Source organism: Elgaria multicarinata, chromosome 15, assembly GCF_023053635.1.
Source record: "Elgaria multicarinata webbii isolate HBS135686 ecotype San Diego chromosome 15, rElgMul1.1.pri, whole genome shotgun sequence".
NCBI lineage: Eukaryota > Metazoa > Chordata > Lepidosauria > Squamata > Anguidae > Elgaria > Elgaria multicarinata.
In genome coordinates, this window is record NC_086185.1 from 23097501 (window position 1) to 23118329 (window position 20829).

General features: G+C 53.8%; 1 protein-coding gene across 1 annotated transcript in view; it reads left to right on the top strand.

Moving 5' to 3' along the window:
• FRMPD3 (FERM and PDZ domain containing 3) overlaps positions 1-20567 on the top strand; it is a 49217-nt gene extending 28650 nt beyond the window's left edge. Inside the window, exons 13-15 of the mRNA XM_063141811.1 lie at positions 9240-9387; positions 12630-13481; positions 17263-20567. Of these exons, the coding sequence (XP_062997881.1) occupies positions 9240-9387; positions 12630-13481; positions 17263-20072 (3810 nt within the window). The 3' untranslated portion in view covers positions 20073-20567. The remainder of the gene's footprint in view (positions 1-9239; positions 9388-12629; positions 13482-17262) is intronic.
• Positions 20568-20829: the final 262 nt, after the last annotated feature.

A 20829-nucleotide genomic window follows, 5' to 3' on the forward strand; every position in this document is an offset into this window, starting at 1 on the left:
GACAATACTGGGCTTGATGGACCAATGGTCTAACTCAGCTTCTTAAAACTTCTCTCTGACCATTTTCTCCACGCCATGCATAATTTTGTACACCTCTGTGCTTCTATATGGCCTCAAATGAGAGCATCCAAATTCCCTGCCTTCTGGAGCTCCCCAGGAGTTCTCAGCTGCACTAACTGGAATACCTTGGCCTGTAGCTAAGCAGTAGAGCCTCTGTTTTGCATGCCGAAGATCCCAGGTTCGATTCCCAGCATCTCCAGGTAGGGCTAGAAAAACCCCTGCCTGAAAACCCTGGGGAGCCACTGCTGCCAGTCAGTGTTGACAAAACTGGGCTAGATGGACCAACGGTCTGACTTAGTATAAGGCAGCATCCTATGTTCCTGTTCACCAGAGCATTGTGTGTCCCTTGCTTTTCTGGCGAGCTCTGGAGCTGTGCTTCCTGCAGAGCTCATGAAAGCAACTGGGGACTTTTTCAAGTCCTGCCAGATGCAGAAAAAGCCCCTTGATGACTCCCATCCGCCAAAGCACCAACACTGTTCTCTGTGGTTGCCACCTCGGGAACTCCTCAAGCCCAGGCAGTGCTTCACAAAAGGATGCGCCCCTCTTGGCCAATCCGCTCACCGGCTCCGGTGCTCTGCCACACAGGAGATGTGGGGCAGTTTTGAAGGGTTGGGCCAGATGGGCTCTGGGGTTGATCCAGACCTGGCACACAACCCTGCGAATGACTCCATAGGCAGCTTAAGGACCGAATGTGTCTACGCAATGGTATCAGCTATTCCTTGCCAGAGACTTCCCAGAATCAACACCTGCATGCAGAAGTGGAGTCATGGCCAACTTGGTCATTAGCAGCTCTAGCAGTGCTCACCTCCATTGAGTTGGGCTGTATGGAGCCCAGTGCCCCCACCCCACAAGGACTTCTCTTCCCCCAGCTTTGCTCCTGGAGACCCCTTTAAGCATGGGAGATTCAACTTGGCAAAACAGCCGCTCAGCCACTGAGCCACAAAGGCAAGAGCCACAGCGGCCAAGTGCCTGGCTAAGCAGCAAGTGCAAAGTCGGACTAGAACATCGTGCTGCTTGCCTTGAGTCCCCTCAGCAGGCCCAACATTTAGCAAGCTTTGAGACTTGGCAAAAGGAGAAACACGTTCCAAAGGCTGCTGCTGCGGAGCGAATGTGGCAGGCTGGGCGCCTGCATCCCGGCAGGCGTGCAGTGACAATCAACAAGATGAGGAGCTGGCAGGCTTATTTATTTATTTATTTATTTATTTATTTATTTATTTATTTATTTTATTACATTTATATACCGCCCCACAGCCGAAGCTCTCTGGGCGGTTTACAACAATTAAAAATAGTAAACATTAAAAGTATACAAAAATTTAAAAAAACATAAAAACCAGTATAAAAACAACAGTATCCATTTAAAAACAACAATTCTGGGGTCCATTAAAAACAAACTTAATGTTGTTAAATGCTGTTAAAATGCCTGGGAGAAGAGAAAAGTCTTGACCTGGCGCCGAAAAGATAACAAAGTTGGCGCCAGGCGAGCCTCATCGGGGAGATCATTCCATAGTCGGGGGGCCACCACTGGGAAGGCCCTCTCCCTTGTGGCCATCCTCCGAGCTTCCCTCGGCGTAGGCATGCTCAAACCTCCCTGCTCCAGCTATCAATCTGGCCGCCGCATTTTGCACAAGCTGCAGCTTCCGGACCGTCTTCAAAGGCTGCCCCATGTAGAGGGCATTGCAGTAATCTAATTTGGAAGTTACCAAAGTATGGACAACTGAAGCGAGGTTATCCCTGTCCAGATAGGGGCGTAGCTGGGCCACCAACCGGAGTTGGTAGAAAGCACTCCATGCCACCGAGGCCACCTGAGCCTCAAGTGACAAAGATGGTTCTAGGAGAACCCCCAAGCTACGAACCTGCTCCTTTGGGGGAGGGCATCCCCATTTGGCTTAAGCCCCAAACTACCTTCTGCTTCCTCCCACCACCATTCCACCCCAGCTCATCATGCATTGGCCAGGGGGAGGAGCTGTAGCTCCGTGGTAGTGCCCCTGCTTTGCGTGCAGAAGGTCCCCGGTTTGATCCCCAACAGCATCTCCAGGTAGGGCCCAAGGGTGGTGGTGGATCCTGCTGAAACCCCAGAGCCCATCTGGCCCAACCCTTCAAAACTGCCCCACATCCCCTGTGTGGCAGATCACTGGAGCCAGTGAGGGGATTGGCCAAGAGGGGCGCATCCTTTTGTGAAGCACTGCCTGGGCTTGAGGAGTTCCCGAGGTGGCAACCACAGAGAACAGTGTTGGTGCTTTGGCGGATGGGAGTCATCAAGGGGCTTTTTCTGCATCTGGCAGGACTTGAAAAAGTCCCCAGTTGCTTTCATGAGCTCTGCAGGAAGCACAGCTCCAGAGCTAGCCAGAAAAGCAAGGGTGGTGGGGGATCCTGCTGAAACCCTGGAGAGCCACAACTGCTAGTCCCTGCTAGTCCTTTCTACACCTAAGGATTATCCCAGGAAAATGGAGGGATCATCCCTGCCTGCTCCCGGGATCCCCTGTGTGTCATTTGCAGGCACAGGGATGATTCCGGGATGATCCCTGGAAAAAAGGCAGGTGTAGAAACGGCCCCTGTTGTCAGTACTGGGCTAAATACTCTAAATAAATAAATGGACCCAGGGTCTGACTCAGGATAAGGGCATCTTCTCGTGTGCCTAATGTTCTGGGCTGGAGAAGCAGAGCAGTTTTGCAAGCCCCCTGTGCCGTGGGCCTTGAGCAGTATTCTTGGATCTGAGACGCTGCAATATTGCAGGGCATCCCACCCCCCACTTGGGCTGCCCTACGTCAGCAGGAGAAAGGAGAGTTGCCACTTGCAGCTGAAGGCAGCCACATTCATTCATTCATTTATTTATTATTGCATTTATATACCACCCCATAGCTGAAGCTCTCTGGTCGATTTACATCCTGCTGTATAAATGATGACCAGTATAAATGTATAATGACCATTTATACTGGTCATCCAATTCATCTTCATGCATGCCAGATGGACCGGACCAGCACCTGGCTCCTCTGGCGGAGAGGTTCCCATCGTCCACCTTCCCCTTCCTGGGCGTGTTCAGCGAGCAATATTCCTTGCCAGGAGTTTTTGTTTAGTTGCCATGGTTTTACACTGCTTTTAATTATATAATTTACAAAGAGGCTCACAACATTAACAAAAGAAAGTACAGCTCATTAAAGCAATCAAACCAATGCAATCTGAAACTGTTCCAGCAATCAACAGATCAACAGAGCAGGATTAATCCTCCGTACGTCAATTTCAAAGACCCTGGCAGAACAAAGAGCAGAGCTGACACAGCAGGGCATCCGTCCCTGCAGACTCACAGCCCCTGAGAGCTGGTTACATGGGCGTCAACATTTGAGACTGATTTGTTTCGAGAAAAGGCAGGTGAGGGGAGATATGAGAGAGGTGTACAAAATTATGCATGGTCTAGAGAGGGAGACCGTTTTCTCTATCTTTCATAATACTAGAACCCAAGGGGGTCAATCTCATGGAGCTCATGGGTGGGCGAGTCATAGAAGCATAGAATCATAGAATAGTAGAGTTGGAAGGGGCCTACAAGGCCATCGAGTCCAACCCCCTGCTCAATGCAGGAATCCACCCTAAAGCATCCTTGACAGATGGTTGTCCAGCTGCCTCTTGAAGGCCTCTAGTGTGGGAGAGCCCACAACCTCCCTAGGTAACTGATTCCACCGTCGCACTGCTCTAACAGTCAGGAAGTTTTTCCTGATGTCCAGCCGGAATCTGGCTTCCTTTAACTTGAGCCCGTTATTCCGTGTCCTGCGCTCTGGGAGGATCGAGAAGAGATCCTGGCCCTCCTCTGTGTGACAGACTTTCAAGTATTTGAAGAGTGCTATCATGTCTCCCCTCAATCTTCTCTTCTCCAGGCTAAACATGCCCAGTTCTTTCAGTCTCTCTTCATAGTGCTTTGATGGACAGATAAAAGGAAAGACTTCTTCATGCAGCACACAGTTAAACTGTGGAACTCACTTCTACAAGATGTAGCAGCGGCTGCCAATTTGGATGGGTTTAAAAGGGGACTGGACAAATTCATGGAGGAGGAGGAGGAGGAAGCTATCTATGGCTACTAGTCCTGATGGCTATGTGCTACCTCCAGTATCAGAAGCAGTATGCCCATGTACACCAGTTGCTGGGGAACATGGTTGGGAGGATGCTTTTGCACCATGTCGCACTTGTGGGTCCCTGGTCAACAGCTGGTTGGCCACTGTGTGAACAGAGTGCTGGACTAGATGGACCCTTGGTCTGATCCAGCATTAGCTCTTCTTATCTTCTTATGTTTTAACATAGGCTGGAAGGTGCTGATGCCTTCATGTCCTGCTTCTGGGTTGTCCGCAGGCGTCTTGTTGGGCAGTGTGTGGATTTAATGCTGGACTAGACGGACCTTTGGTTTAATCCAGCACAGCTCTTCTTATGTTCTTATGTGACTGTACTAGCAACATGGTTGCTCCTCAGGCGTAAGACCTCATTGCAAACCCACCATACAGTGGTACTTTATGCACACACACACACAGAGAATGGTCAATATCAGAGACCCTGAACACTCTCCCTGCAACGTGGCCTTCCGGCATTAGAAGCAAATGGACAGGTGCAATGAACATACCTCTCAGTGCCATGAGGACATGATGTTCTTTCTACCAGTGGCCAGAGGGTGGGAATGGGAGGAGGCAGGCGGGTGGTCACCAGTTATTTGCGAACGGACTGCAACGTCAGAACCTCCCTTTCAACAGCAGCCACTTTATTTATGGAAGATGGTGACGCGTGAAGCAGACCAAGGCTAAAGTGTGATTCGCTTGCTATTTCTGGTGGCAACAGCTGGATCACCTTATTCAGCTCTTCACTGTTGGAATCTCATTAGCCTGGTTTGCTTCCCCACCCCACTCCCCCAGATACTCGCTTCTGCAAAGAGGTACAAGTGGGCTCGCTTTGGCTTTCAGTGAAGGTGAGCAGACAGAGCAAGGGTACCTTTCTGGGTTGATCAAAGTAGGGCATGATCATCTTCTATGCTAGCACAGGTCATGTTGGAGGCAGGTGTGTTCCTGCCATCTACAGCTGTCTGCCAGTACTGCTTGCTCCCCTGCAAGCTGAACTGACTGGGAAGGCAGGGATCAACGTGATAAAGAAACATGCAAACTAGGGCATATAAGTTTTCCTGGGCAACGCAGAGAATGCAGTTTCTCCTGACTGTGGTGTGAAGAGGCAGGAAGTAACGGCTACAGTGACATGAGTTGCTCTGGGGATAGACAAAGGACTAAGAGAAACACAAAGCAGAGTTTCCATTTTGACGGGCCCCAAGGATGCTGTGCAAGAAGCAAATAAAACAGTTGAGGAAGACTTTGAAGCCAGGAGAGGGACAGTAGGTAGGTGGAACTGGAAGATGCAGCTGGAAACGTGGATAACCTAATAGCAGAGGGCTATGCTCTGCAGTGCGGCATTCATCATTTGTAGAATGGGGCTTAATCACACTCTTTGCTTAAACTTGTGTGTGCAGCCAACTGTGTTCTCCTTCTAGAGGAGAATGAGCTACTTTTCCATTTTGCCCAGTTAAGGGATTGGCCTCCCCATTTTGCATACTCCCCGCTGCTCGGTCGGTTAAGGCCTCTTGCTTAAAGGAGCAACATTAATCAGTTTTAAAACCTTCAGCTGTAATCACTATTCAGCCTTGGTCCCAAGACATGGGGCCTCTTGGCTAAAGTTTGCTAATTAACTGAGCCAAAACCTATTAGCTGTTCTCCCGCAGAGACACAGCAACACAGCCTTGGCATTCTGAGCCATAATCCATTTGGCCTTTCATTCCCCGTTAAAGGCAAAATATGCCTAATTCCATTATTCCTGAATGCATCCAAATGCATCTCGCTCCAAGTGGATCCCGCAAGCTGCTTTGTCGTCCCTTCAACTTTCTCACCCTGTTTTTTAAAAGGGGGTTAATTTTTGCACACGTTTAGCAGAGTTGTGCACACCACAGCTGATTGGTGGGAGATTCAGGACAGATAAAAGGAAGGACTTCTTCACACAGCGCATAGTTAAACTAGATGTACCACAAGATGTAGCGATGGCCACTAATTTTTTAAAAGGTGATTGGATACATCCCTGAAGGAGAAGTCTATCAATGGCTACTAGTCCTGATGGCTATGTGATACCTCCAGTATCAAAGCCTATATACACCATTTGCTGGAGAACATGGGTGGGAGGGTGCTGTTGCACCCTTGTCCTGCTTATGAGTCCCTGGCCGACGGCTGGTCGGCCACTGCGTGAACAGAGTGCTGGACTAGATGGACCCTTGGTCTGATCCAGCAGGGCTTTTCTTACGTTGTTATGTATGTGCAGCTGAGACCAAGAACAACCTGCAATGCTAAGAGCAGGAAGTGAGGGAGGGGAAATGTGGAGGAGAAGTCCCAGGACAATGAAAGATGAATGATTTCATCAAGGACTACAAAGCAGGGTGTGAGTGCGGTCAAAACCTTAGGTAGGGTGACCCTATGAAAAGGAGGACAGGGCTCCTGTATCTTTAACAGTTGTATTGAAAAGGGAATTTCAGCAGGTGTCATTTTTATGCATGCAGCACCTGGTGAAATTCCCTCTTCATCACAACAGTTAAAGCTGCAGGTACCCTGCTCTCTTTTACATCTGGTCACTCTAGTATAGCTCTTGCACCTTTAACTGTTGTGATGAAGACAGAATTTCACCAGGTTCTCCATATATACAAATGACACCTGCTGAAATTCCCTTTTCTATGCAACTGTTAAAGATACAGGAGCCCCGTCCTCCTTTCCATACAGTCACCCTATATAATAGCAGCAAAGGCTCCGGCACATGGTGGGTTGTGCCTCCTGTTGAGCCTGTCCTGTGATGAGTTGCACTGAGGTTCCCTCTTCATGTGCCCAAAGACAGTGTTGCTGCTTGGGATGTGCTCATTGTGTAAAAACAATCCCATCTGCGTTTCACAGGCTGACAAGCAGTTTTCATTCTGTGATCGTGCCGAAATCGGCAAAATTTGTGAAAATGCAGAAATTCACATGTGCGAATGTGCGAATTCCCTCAAAATGCTCATTACCAAGCTTTAGCCTATGGGGAAATGCGTGTTTTCATCTGGGTTTTTGATTTTTGGAAATTTGCACAAAATCCCTGAAGGTTAGAAAAATGTCCTGCAAGTCCACAGAATCCACCCGACCAGCGGAATCTGCAGATTAAATTGTAAGGAATCTGAACTCATCTCAGTCCATTTGGGATTTCTCTGCCATCCCTAGTTGCTACTGCTCTGGATCGGCTGCAGCCACCATTCTGAGCCTGCCTGAGGGAGCTAAGGTGATTTCTGCTCCAAGCCCAGGCTTGCTTTCTTCTGCCTGAAAATGAGCTGGCCACTTGTCAGGCTAAAGTTGGGAATTTGCCAAGCATTGCTGGGTGTTCCATCCAGAACTCCTGGTTTTCTTCATTTAATCTGCAAAACTCTGTCTCTCAGTTGCGTTAGAGTTGGGGTTTTGTTTATTTGGCTGCCGCTGCTATTTTTTGCAGCTCGGTTTTTAATTGTGCGTCTGGCACAGTTCTGTGAATCTGGGTCGGGTGGCCTTGCGAAGGCGTTGGGCACTGCAATCAGCGTTGTGCGTGGGAGGCAGAGATGTGGCGATGGAAGAGTGACTGGCCATTACCAGGGAAGGGAGCTCAGCCACTGATGGGGTTTGCTATTCCCAGGCCTGGCGAGCCACGTCAGCCGCCCACGGGACCTGCGTTTGTTCCTTTCCACCTGTCCCCAGTGCGAAAGCTTCATCTGTGAATGACTGAGGTTGCTGACAGGTTGCATGAGGATCAATCCAGGCAAGGCAGAGTTGCTCACAGTGGGCGATGCCCGTGATGAGGATACAGTAGTAATGCTGGTGGTAGATAGGAGCACGCAGGGCCGGTGCCAGACTATTTTGCGCCCTAGGCAAGGTGAGCTACTTTCACCCCACCCCCCAAAATGCCAACGTTGATTTTTAAGAACATATGTTTCCTGGAAAAAAATAAGAAGCACAAAACTTGGAACTGCTAAATTTATTTTAAAGTGCAAGAAATACGTCATGCCAATTATAGCAAACAAATTGGAAAGGAACGTCTATGGGTCTACAATGCATTATTTAATAGGAATATCACCTCCAAATCATCCCCCCCAACTCACACGCGTGCACACACACACTCAGCATCACTCACTCCAAACAAGAACACACATGGACACATGCATTCACTCAAAGACTCCATGCACCGCATTCATAGAATCATAGAATAGCAGAGTTGGAAGGGGCCTACAAGGCCATCGAGTCCAACCCCCTGCTTAATGCAGGAATCCACCCTAAAGCATCCCTGACAGCTTGTCCAGCTGCCTCTTGAAGGCCTCTAGTGTGGGAGAGCCATACATTCTCTCTCTCTCTCTCTCTTCCGGGCGCATTCCAGAAGTCCGAACGTAGAGCCACCTCACCCCCACCCCAGCGTTCCTGGCTTCGCTTCGGCTGGGCGGGCGCAGGGTGCCATCTCGCCCGCCCAGGCCCAGCTGAAACCTCAGGCTGGACCGGCTCACAGCCAACGCGCGTGAGTGCTGCGCTGTGCCTGGCGCCCCTCTTAGCTTGGCGCTCTAGGCGGCCGCCTGAGTGGCCTCTATGGTAGCACCAGCCCTGGGAGCACGGTCCACTGCGAAGAACAAAAATCCCTGGGTCTTCAGGTAGCAGTGGTGGCAAGGTGTGTTTGCACAGCTCTGCTTGATGTGCCAGCTGCGCCCCTTCCTGAATCAGTCTGACTTGGCCACAGTTATCCATACCTTGGTTTTATCCCCTTTGGACTACCGTAATGCACTCTGCATGGGGCTACCCTTGAAGTGCATCTGGAAGCTTCAATTGGTGGAAAGTGCAGCAGCTAGTCTGTTAACAGGCGCATGGTGTCAAGACACCTGTCCTAAACGACATGCACTAGTTTCCAGTTGCTTCCCAGGCACAATTCAAGGTGTTGGTCTTAACCTTTAAAGCCCTAATCAGCTTAGGACCTGACTAAGGTCTACCCCAGTTGTCTCACCATGAACCTGCCCAAGTACTTACTTCCCCTGCAGTGCGGGGTTGACTGCACAGTTCAGCTCTTGCTCTCTTGCCAGCCTCCTCCTCTCCTAGGTCTGCTGGCAAATCCACCCCTCACCTCGTCGTGGTGTTTCCTTCCCTTTCCAGCCACTAGTGCTGCTGATGGAGTGGCCGGAAGCCACCAACTTTGCCTGCCTCACTGCCGGCTACTGCCAGCTTCTGGTGGATTCCAAGAGGATGATCTTCGCCCGGCCTGCCAGCCAACCGCCTCCACCCCCTCCAATGATCAAGGCAGGTACGTTTCAAGCTCTGCTGTTTGTGCTCTCCTCCTGCCCCCAACTACTCAGGGCTAGCCTTTCGTTTGGGGGCTCTCTGGGAAGGCCCCAATCAGCCACCCCCCTCCTGCTGCTATGGCGGACTGCGTCCTTTACACGTGGCCACCCATGTCTGTTGGCTCTGTGGGGCAGATGCAGCTCACTCAGTCCCCTCCAAGGCTAAGGGGATCCCCCACTTGCCCAGCGTCATGGCTGGGTTGAGGCTGAGCCAAAGGGAGAAGGGTGACTGGGCCGCTGGCCACCCACCCCCAATTTGTCCCATGGGACAGGCTGATACAGCAAGGGAGCATGGGGAGTAACCACAGAAGAGGGGCAGAGACAAAGGCCATGGCTAGACCAGGCCTATACACCAGGATCATCCTTGTGCATCCAAATGCCACACAGGGGATCCCGGGAGCAGGCAGGAACGACCCCTTCATTTGCCCGGGATAATCCTCAGGTCTAGATAAGGCCAAAGAAGCTGGAACAATCCTAGATTAAGAGTCCTGAGTAGTTCCACCACTTCAAACATCCAACGGCCCTTAGGAATACAAGCAAGTTGTACTGAGGATGCAGTGCTAAGATAACGCGTGTAAAGCGCTAAATACTTCATCTCATTAGGAATACTTTCAAACAGCATTCTACATATCCTCCTTATCACCGTGGTCCTCATATGTTTTTCTCTTGCAAATCCGAAAAATCACAACTAGGCCCAGTAAAATGGATTTGGGTCCCATCCCGTCCCCCGCCCCTCGCCCTGCGCTTTGTAAGATTGTGAGCTCATGTCTGCACTGCAACGGCCCGGCATGTTTTGCCAGGCACTTTGCTCTTCCCCCATCCCGGTTCGGATCGCACACTGGCCTCTGTGGCGAGATCTCTCTCTACCCCTCTTTCTCTCTCTCTCTGGTTCACTTGTTTCTGGGGATCTGTTCCTGGACTCGCTTTTCGGATTCATGGAGAGGCCAAAGTCACCCACAAGCGATGGGGGTCTAGAGTGAATGTTGTATGTGAATTAACGGATTGGGTCTGATTTCAGAAGAGCAGCCAGGTTAGTGTGTAGCCGCGCATGGACAAGTCCCGCAGCGGCTCCCCGCAGACTAACTGGCTGACTTTGGCCTGAGCATTTGTAGGTGTGAGAACCACGGCGCCCAGGTGCCTGGAGTGGACAGAGAAGGTGGTAGGTATATGCAAACATCTAAGCTCATGTGCATGAACAGAGGCGCACTGTTGTGCAGGTGAAGCAAAGAGACGGCTGAGTGCGAGAGGCCCCAGGAGCTGCAAAAACCCACCATCGGTTTAGTTTGCAAGACTGGTTGTAATTCTGCACAGTGTCATGGCTGACGGGCATTTGCTGTTGCACGGACGTGGGATGCCAGGTTTGGGTCAGGAAAGCCAATTGTACATCTCAAAACACTGCACAATTTCCTTTGGAGCCTCTGACCCATCTAAGAAACCCTCCCCCCCGGTTTGTCTGATGGGCATGGTGTGGAAGAAAAAGTAACAGGGTCTCTTGCAGCCAGGCAGAGGAGAGGGCTGCTTGTCTGGTGACCACAAGACCTCTGCTCATGCTCAAAGAAGAGAAGGGTGGCTCTGAGGTTACCTCATCACTCACCAGTACTCAGTACTCTGAAATGGAACAGCCCAGATATATCATGGCCGCTTTAGTGTTGACCCCAAATGGGGCCTCTCATGCCGGCAAAGGTGTGTGTCCAATTCCAGGGATGGTTTAGGCCAAGCGTGGATAACATGCAGCCCTGCATGGCCATTTCTATGGCCGCCTGCCCCCAATGAATTTGCCTCGGCAAAAATAGGAGTGATTTTGCAAGGAAACAAGGCATGCCAGGAGCACATTCCCTGTTTATTTTATTTATTTACAAAATGTGGAACGGTATACAAAATGTGTATACCGTGCCACATTTTAAACAGATTCTGGATTGGGGAACATAACACGTAAAACACTATTCCATTCCTTTTATTACAGTCAACAGACCAATAAAACATATAAAAACACATAATAAATATTTAAAATACATGAAATTAAAACTCCTTAAAGTTCTGTGCTAGAAGCAAAGGAAAATCCTGCCACCATAACTGATCTGGTAAGGATTGTGTGATTAAGAAATTTAGCAACTTGTTCAGTGGTAAAACAAATTATTAAAAAGATTGAAACACATATTAAAATTATACTGTTTAAAAACAGGATGCCAATAAAACCATAGCTGTCAGTTAAGGAATGTTTCGTGAAATAGAGCTGTTTTCAGGAGGAGACATTGGAAGCCACACAGTGTTGCTGCCTGCCTGACCTCCAGGGGAAGGGAGTTGGAATGAAAGCGGGCCACCACACTGAAGGCTCTTCTCCTGGTGGATTCCAGTCAGGCCGAAGATCCACATGGAACCACCAGGAACATGCCCTCAGATGTAGGGTGACCCTATGAAAAGGAGGACAGGGCTCCTGTATCTTTAACAGTTGTATTGAAAAGGAAATTTCAGCAGGTGTCATTTGTATAAATGAGGAACCTGCTGAAATTTCCTCTTCGTCACAACAGTTAAAGGTGCAGGTGCCCTGCCCTCTTTTAAATCTGGCAGTCTAGTATAGCTCCTGCACCTTTAACTGTTGTGAAATCAGGTTCTCCATATATACAAATGACGCCTACTGAAATTGCCTTTTCTATGCAACTGTTAAAGATACAGGAGCCCTGTCCTCCTTTTCATAGGGTCACCCTGCAGATGACCTCAGTGACCAGGAAGGTTGGTAAGGGAGAAAGCGTTCTCTCAGGTATCCTGATCCCAAGTTGTGTAGCGGCCTTGTTCACGAATGCCAAAACCTTAAACCTGGCCTGGTAGCCAATAGGCACCCAGTGCAGTTCATTCAGCAAAGGAGCTGCATGCTGAAAAGGGTCAGCTCCCAACGAAAGGAATCACGTGCAACTTCTTTCCGTGCAAAATCACTGTGACGTTTGCTGCGACCGCTGCCACAACAACATTTGGTGGCGATTTTGGAGTGGGGGAGGGTGGCCCTTGGTGGATTGTAGTGGAGGAGCAGCGCCCCAAACCCCAGAAGTTGTCCAACCTGGTTTAGGCCGTGCGCTGGAAGAACAGCACATCTGGCATGGGGGGGTTCCTTTGCCCCACCCCCACCCACCCCTCTTAACATGACTCAGAACCACTGGTGAGCCTTCCTGCTGAGCAGAGTTCTAATGACCCAACTGCTGTTTTGCTCTAGATTATGCCAACGCGCCCGCCAACCACTGGCCTGCAGCAGCAGCGGCGCCCCTGGGAAAGAAAGAGAGCGGGTTCCTGGGTAGCGCTGTCTCCAGCCCCGGAGAATGCAACTCCAGAGATCCCGTGGCCTCGGATTCGGAGCTCGTCAGCTTTTGCTACCTGCACATGCGGGAGCAGAGGAAGGAGCGCAAGAGCCGGACGGACATCAATGAAAACCTGATCTTCTTCGAGGAGTCTCGTCCACGGACCAAATCAGATCCCACGCCCAAGAGCTCCGGGCAAGACTGCAGCGGGGCCGCCCGTGACTATGACCCGGATGGCCTGGACCGGGAGCGCTGGGCCAACCGCGCCAGGGCACACACCGTGGGCAGTCACGGGCGCAGCCGCTCCGTGCAGTTTTACTGCGACTCTTGCAAGGCCAAAGTGAAGGGCAGGCAGCCGGCCTCTCGCAGAGGCGGCAATCCCGGCACCGCTCGCGACAACGTGGTGGATCTGATGTCCCTTCCCCCTCCTGGGAGCGACGAGGAGGAGGACGAGACCACCGCTCTGCTCCCCGCCATCGCCGCACCCCCTCCAGGCTTCCGGGATAACAGCTCCGACGAGGATGATTCCAAGCGTCGGGCGGCGGCGGCGGCGGCAGCAGCAGCAGCAGCACAGGGCCAGGAGCAAGGTCGCCACCTCTGCGGCATCCTCTATGATGAGATCCCTGTGACACTCATAGACAGCGTCCAGACAAGGACGGTCAGGGATCACGCCCAGGATCTGGACGATGCTCTGGTCTCCACCTTGCAGGCCCTGGAAGCTCTGGCTGCCTCGGAGGACGGCCCGCATCCTCCGCCCCAGCAGACCGCAGGTACTGCCCACCTGCCCCGTCTCCTCACCACAGAACGAGCCCAGGTGCCAGTTACTGGGCACAGCATAAGGCTGCTGGGATAGTGATGCAGAGCCGGGGATACAGCAATGCAGAGAAATTGGAAGGGTGGCCAACCCTGACCATGCAAGAAGAGTAGATTGGGAGCACATCTACACGGGCTCCTTCCACCGAAGTAAATGCGCAGATTCGCATTTTAGGACACATGACACTGCTGTCCATTCGCAGAAGCGCCGTGTTTTTAACCCGATAATGCGCATATTTACAGTTGCGATTTAACGCAACTTTTGAGCAATGTTCGAATGTGCACCATGTTAAACTGATGTGTTGTTGGGGGAGTTAAATCACCTTTTGACATGTGGGCGCATCTTCCAGGGCAGGACGAAGTGATTGGCCGAGCTCTCGCCTTCCCACCTATCACATCCTTTTCTATCTCCCTCGTTCCTTCACGCCCTTTCATTTTTTAATTCTAGGATTCTCCGAAGCTTATATTAAATTTGAAAACAAATGGGGAAACAGGCAGCCAGAGGCAGGAGAAGTGTTGTTTTCAACACTCTGCTTCCCCCCCCTCGTATCCTCCTGTTCTGCCTCGTTCATTTTGCCCGCTTGTTCCTTTCCCCAGCTCGTTCCTTTTCCCCGCTCGTTCCTTTCCTCCCCCTTGTTCCTTTTCCCGGCTCGTTCCTTTCCCCGGCTCGTTCCTTTTCCCCGCTCGTTTCTTCCCCCCCTTGTTCCTTTCCCCAGCTCTTTCCTTTCCCCCGCTCGTTCCTTCCCCCCCCTTGTTCCTTTCCCTGGCTCGTTCCTTTCCCCCGCTCGTTCCTTTCCCCCCCTTGTTCCTTTCCCCGGCTCGTTCCTTTCCCCGACTCGTTCCTTTCCCCCCTTGTTCCTTTCCCCGGCTCGTTCCTTTCCCCCGCTCGTCCCTTTCCCCCCCTTGTTCCTTTCCCCCCCTTGTTCCTTTCCCCCACTCGTTCCTTCCCCCCCCTTGTTCCTTTTCCCGGCGCGTTCCTTTCCCCGGCTCGTTCCTTTCCCCCCCTTGTTCCTTTCCCCTCCCTTGTTCCTTTCCCCAGCTCGTTCCTTTTCCCCGCTCGTTCCTTTCCCCCCCTTGTTCCTTTTCCCAGCTCGTTCCTTTCCCCGGCTCGTTCCTTACCCCCGCTCGTTCCTTACCCCCCCCTGTTCCTTTTCCCGGCTCGTTCCTTTTCCCCGCTCGTTCCTTTTCCCCGCTCATTCCTTTTCCCCACTCGTTCCTTTCCCCCCCTTGTTCCTTCCCCCCCTTGTTCCTTTCCCCAGCTCGTTCCTTTCCCCAGCTCGTTCCTTCCCCCCCTTGTTCCTTTTCCCAGCTCGTTCCTTTCACCCGCTCATTCCTTCCCCCCCTTGTTCCTTTTCCTGGCTCGTTCCTTTTCCCTGCTCGTTCCTTTCCCCGGCTCATTCCTTTTCTCCGCTCATTCCTTTTCCCCGCTCGTTCCTTTCCCCCCTTGTTCCTTTCCCCAGCTCATTCCTTTCCCCCGCTCGTTCCTTCCACCCCCTGTTCCTTTCCCCGGCTCGTTCCTTTTCCCGGCTCGTTCCTTTCCCCGGCTCGTTCCTTTCCCCGGCTCGTTCCTTTCCCCAGCTCGTTCCTTGTCCCCGCTCGTTCCTTTCCCTGGCTCATTCCTTTCCCCTGCTCATTCCTTTTCCCCGCTCGTTCCTTTTCCCCGCTCGTTCCTTCCCCCCCCTTGTTCCTTTCCCCTCCCTTGTTCCTTTCCCTGGCTCGTTCCTTTCCCCGGCTCATTCCTTTCCCCCGCTTGTTCCTTTTCCCCACTCGTTCCTTTCCCCACCTCGTTCCTTTTCCCCACTCATTCCTTTTCCCCGCTCGTTCCTTTCTTCCCTTGTTCCTTTCCCCGGCTCATTCCTTTCCCCCACTCATTCCTTTCCCCAGCCTGTTCCTTTCCCTCGGTCATTCCTTTCCCTCACTCACTGTTGATGCTGCAGTGTGATGCTCGTTGCGTAGATTCGAATCTAGAAAATTTGCCTTTCTATTTAATGAGGAGCAATCCTGTTGTCGTATAGACGGGGGCTGGGAAGGTTGTGGGACGGTTGGCTGAGAAGTGATCCCCACGACTGTCTCCTGACCGTGAGGCTTACAAGCCCTGTAAGATCCATCCTTCTAGAAGAAGGGCCATCTGACCTTGAAAGGGCTGGGCTGTTCTGGAAGACAAGGGAAAGAGGAGCTGCCTAGATAGAATTGTTCCAAAGGGACCGATTAGGATCGTTGTTGCGATGATAGACTGGCATCCCTTTGGAACAGAGCACTGGTACTTCACGTCCATCAAACTGAGTGTGTGCCACTGTTCTGTGAACTTCTGAACTTGCATCCCTGATGACTTTTGAACAATGCAGGGAAACTGACGGCCTCTTGGATACTGGCATGTGCCAGGAATTCTCTATTTCAAAATATCAGAGTTTTATAGGCCAATTCCCCCTTCTTTGGACAGGGCCTCTGAAATCCTCAGAGGGAAACACAACCACCCAACTCCCCAGGCCATTTCCTAACTTTTAAGACATCACCAATATTCCTGACACTTTTTTTTTTTTAAGAGAGTGAGCATCTTCTAAAAAGACAAGGCTTCCAACTCCCCCAGTATGGAAAGCACCACAATGCCTTCTGCTTTGCAATAAACTGGCGGAGCTATCCGAAGGCTGTTGAGCACGCATCCTCCATGATTTTTATTTTAAAAGCTGCAAATGTGAATATTTATACCCTTCTCCTTTTCTATTAGGTAGAGCAGGATGTTGCTGGATAGATGGTAGTGCAGGTCTAGTACAAAAAGCACGTGGGGTGGAGGAAGGTTAATAATTTACGCCTGCACGCATCTTAAACCCCAGAGCATGTGGGTGGGGGGCCTTTTAAATGGTGGCACTTTTTGGATGGATTCTCAGTAGGGCTGTGCACGGACCCCCCCCAATCCAATCCACAAATTCCGGATTGGGCCCCCTCTGTCCCGCATTGATCCGCCTATGGTCTGCTCCGCTGCAGAGCTCCAGATCCAAATCGGAGCTCCGCAGTGGTGGCGGCAGCGCCAGGTAAGGTCCCTCCTCCCTTGTGTCCGTTGTGTTCTGGCAGCGGCTTCAACTGAGCCTGAGGACTCAAACCGGGTCTGAGTCCTCAGGCTCAGTTGAAGCCGCAGCCGGAACGCGACAGACTCAGGTAAGACCCACTGCCCCCTTACCTGGCTCTGCCGCTGTCGCTGCACGGACTGTGGTGGTGGCAGCAGCGCCAGGTAAGGTCCCCCCTCCCTCCTCCCCCCTTACCTGCATCCATCACGTTCCGGCAGCGGCTTCTCTTGAGGCCGAGGCTCAAAGCAGAAGGGCAGACCACAGTTGTGGCCTTCTGGTTTGAGCCTCAGCCTCAGTTGAAGCCGGCGGCGGTCTGCGACAGAGGCAGGTATGGCCCCCTCCCCTCTGCCCCCTTACCTGGCTCTGCCGCTGTCGCCACACCGACTGCCGCAGCGCCAGGTAAGCCCCCACTTACCTTTTTTTTGGAGCTCCGGATCGAAGCGAAGGATCTGCTTGGTCTTGATCCTCTTCACCTCGATCCGCAGCCCCCCCCCGACCCGCTTCGTCTCCGCCTTTGTCGGCAGCTAATCAGGCCGCCTCGCTATTGCCTCTACGCTCCGAAGCGAAGCGGAGCACAGCCCTAGTTCTCAGAATGGCACACCCACTTTGCGTGGCCGCGAGAGGCATCCGCTGGAGTTAAACTTCCAGTTCTAATGTTGAGCGTCTCTTTCTGCAGGCCTGATCGTTCTGGCTGCCATAACCCCTGAGTCATCACTGGACTCCGGCCACGAAACCAACTCTTCGGAGATCACGGACGTCTCGGAGGTAGTCTCGGCCATGAAGCAGCACCAGAATGCGGCCTTCTTCCTGGCCCAGCATATCAACAAGGAGAGCATCCTGGCCAGGACAGATCTTCCTTTCCGTATCCAAGGCTGTGCTGCGCAAGCTGTCCTCGCTTCGCCTTACGCTCTCCACCACCAGGAAGCCAGCTCTTCCCCAAAGCTGGCCATCTCAAACCCCAACCCCAACCCGCCCTGCGGTAGGAGCAAGCAAGATCCCCCGCCGCTGAATAGAAGCCACACCTTGGCCATCCAGCCAGTGTTCCCCCAGCAGCTCAGCGAGCCCAAGTGTAAAGGTGTGCTGATGCCGGCGCCCGAGCGCAAGGCCCCCGATCCCCCCATGGCAGCCTTCGAGGTGTCCTTGCATGGCACAGAGCAGGTGCAGGGGCGGCTGGACAAGAAGCCCACTGAAGTCCGGCTCAGCCCTCAGCTAGTCCTAGGTGGCCGGAGTGGGGCCGCTCCTGCCATCATTTCGGCTGCTCTGCAGCAAGTGGTCGGCCACAAGGCCTCCCCTTCCTCAGCAGAGTCTCCAAATGGAAGCGTAGCTCTCAGTGGGGGCCGTGGCTGCAGGCGACAAGGTGGCGGCAGCAGCAGCAAGCCTTGTCGTCATCCGGGGATGACCTCTGTGAGCCAGCCTTGCCCGGAGCCTCCTAAGGGCTCCCAGAAGCAGCCAGGGGAGGCCTTTCCGTGGCCTAGAGCCTCCCAAGGCAGCCTGCCAGATGCTCCCCCTCCCTCCCCTGTAGGTGCCGATAGGCCACCCCCCAAGAGTGGCCAGCCGAAAGGCAGCCAGGAGCCTGCAGAGCAGGGTGGGGGGGAGGCTGCCAGCCCAGGCGGCGAGAAACAGACTGTTCTCCTAGGAGAAAAAGGACAGCCTGAGACGTGTGCCGAGAGCCTCCCAGGGGAGGCAAGCAGCCTCCGGTCCCCAGCAGCCAAGAGCGGAAGCGTTTTCAGGAGCCCTGGAGGCGAGCAGCCAAAAGGGCCGGTCCAGCTGGGGCCCAGGGCCGAGGGGGTGGCCACCAGCACCACTGTGCCTTCGAGAAAACCCGAGAAGGTCCCAGAGGTCGGGCCGCAGGACCCCGACATCCCAGCTAAGCCCAAAGTCCCCAAGGCCTCGCTCCGGCTGAGGAAACTGTTTTCCGCCACTTTCCCCACGCGGCTCAAGAAAGAGACCGACGAACGGCAGGCGCAGCTGCAGAAAGTGAAACAGTACGAGCTGGAGTTCCTGGAAGAGCTGCTCAGGCCAAAGGCGAAGGGGGACCCCGTCCCGCCGGACTGCCTGCTGCCCTCGGCCCCGGGGCGCTGCGCCTGCCAGCTGAAGACCAGCCCTGTGCAGAAAGTGCCTGGGATGTCCCGGGAGCAGCGGCGGAGCTGCGACTGCAAGCGTCTCAGCCGGGGGGCAAGGCCCCAACCCAGCCAGCTAACGGCACCAGCGCTGGAAAGGCGAGGGAGGGAGAGACCCCAGGAGCCGCCAGCAGAGGCGCTTGGAGGCACCGGCCTCAGAAGCCCTTCGAAGGGCAGCCGGATCAGGTCCACAAGCCTGGAGTCCAGGGACTGCCGGTCCGAGCCTGAGAACAGCTTGTCCTGCCTCACCACCTGTGCCTCTCGCGGGGAGTGCCTTGGGGCCCCGCACTACAAGAAGCTGATGCGGCGCTACAGTGTCAGTGAAATCGACAAGGCCTCCGACACCTACCAGAGCGCTTATCCAGCCAAGCAGAAATCCTGGCAGAAGGAGAGCGAAGCTGTGCCCCAGGCCCTGCCGTTGAAGGGCAAAGGCCCGGAGCCGCCCCCGCCGCCCCCCGCCACGGAGGCAGACCCCCCTTCCTACGTCCAGGTCACAGCGCAGGAGAAGAAGGGTCCCCCCGCCTTCTCGCTCCAGGAGGACATGTACCCGAGCCACGCCGAGCTGCCGGAGGAGGACACCGAAGACGGCGAGAGGTGCTGCTCCATCCGGTACTGCTTCTACTATCGGAAGTGCGACATGGCCGACGACGGGAGCGAGAGGGACGAGCTGTCCTACTCCATCCCTGTGCAAATCCTCCCGGGCATGAAACTCGACAGCCAGGCTGTGCCAGTGGTCAGCAGGACCCTCCAGGTCCTCGATGCCACCGCCTGCATCAGCCCTGACGACAACCAGACCCAGGAGATCGACCTGCGCACCTCCACCTTCGAGGGCAGCCTGGCCAAGATCCACGCCCTGCGAGGCCGCACCTACGCACTGCCGGACGGCTTCCTGGCCGTGCAGCTGGACACCAGTGAGCTCTTGACCGTCCTGCGGCAGTGCGTGGTGAACCCCGAGGTGCGGGAGGGCAAGCCCTACCTCCCGCAGCTGATTGAGTACAAGCAGGAGCTGGCTCTCCAATTCAAGGAGTTCCGGGCTTCCTGCCGGAGGGTCGCCGCCGTTGACAAGAGCCCCACCCGCATGCTCTCGGCCATCACTAGCAGCTTCCACGTGCTGGGCAGCTTGATCGAGACCTTTGTGCGGCTGGTGTTCGTGGTGCGCTCGGAGTCTCAGCGCCAGGCTCTGCTGGCCAAAGTGGAGGAGGTGGTGCGGAACTATACCTTCTTGTTGAGGGCAGCCGAGGAGTCCACGGCTAGAACAGCCGGTCACCGGGCCGGGGACCAGGCGGCCGAGCAGCTGGGGCGGCAGTCGGTGTCCTCGGTTATGAGCTCGCTCACACGCTCCTTCAAGACGCTGATCAATAAGTGAGGCGCAAGCCGGCACGGTTCGCTTCGCGCCGGGGTTCCGAGAGCGAGATCCCGACCGTGCTGTGGGCAGTCGGTGGAGCCTAGAGAAGAAATGCAGGAGCAGGAGCCACTCGCCCGTAGCCTCCAGTGCTGTGCTGCATGTTTTAGATGCTGCCTGCCCTGGGTGGAAAGACCCTGCTGCCCACACGTGCGGTCCTGACTCTTCCTATGGCAAAGGCGGGTGGCCGCCAGCACCTCTGGCATCATGAATGTATGGGACAGAGTCCAGGCCCCTTGCTTTTCCCCTGGTGCGGGGTCAGCCTGGAGCCATCGCCTTGTGCCTCCAAAGTCTCACGCATCATCAATGTGGCCCTGAGCCTCCCTGCAGCGGCGCACTGGCCAGGTTCCAAGATTTCAGCCTGCTGGCAAGTTCTGGGTATATTTAAGAAGGGCCTTTTGACGTGCGTGAGCAGGAGAGGGATCTTCCCCTCTTTCTAGGCTGGGCGCACGAGCTGGAGCCTCAGCGCTCGCGGCAGGCCAGATCCGCCGCCCCCAGCCCCTCCCGTCACTGTTTCCAAAGGCTGACAGCTCCAGCCCCTCGGGTTCCGCTGCACCTACAGCTCTGTAACGGCATGTGGATGTTCGTTAAGCAGGGAGCATGAGCCGTTCCAGCTGCCAGGCTGGGTCGGATCAGGCCCAGACTTGCAAGTGCGTCCCAGAAGTGGGAGTTGCTCCCGAGACCCAGGATTGTGCCGCCCTGAGTGGAGGGTGGGGGAACA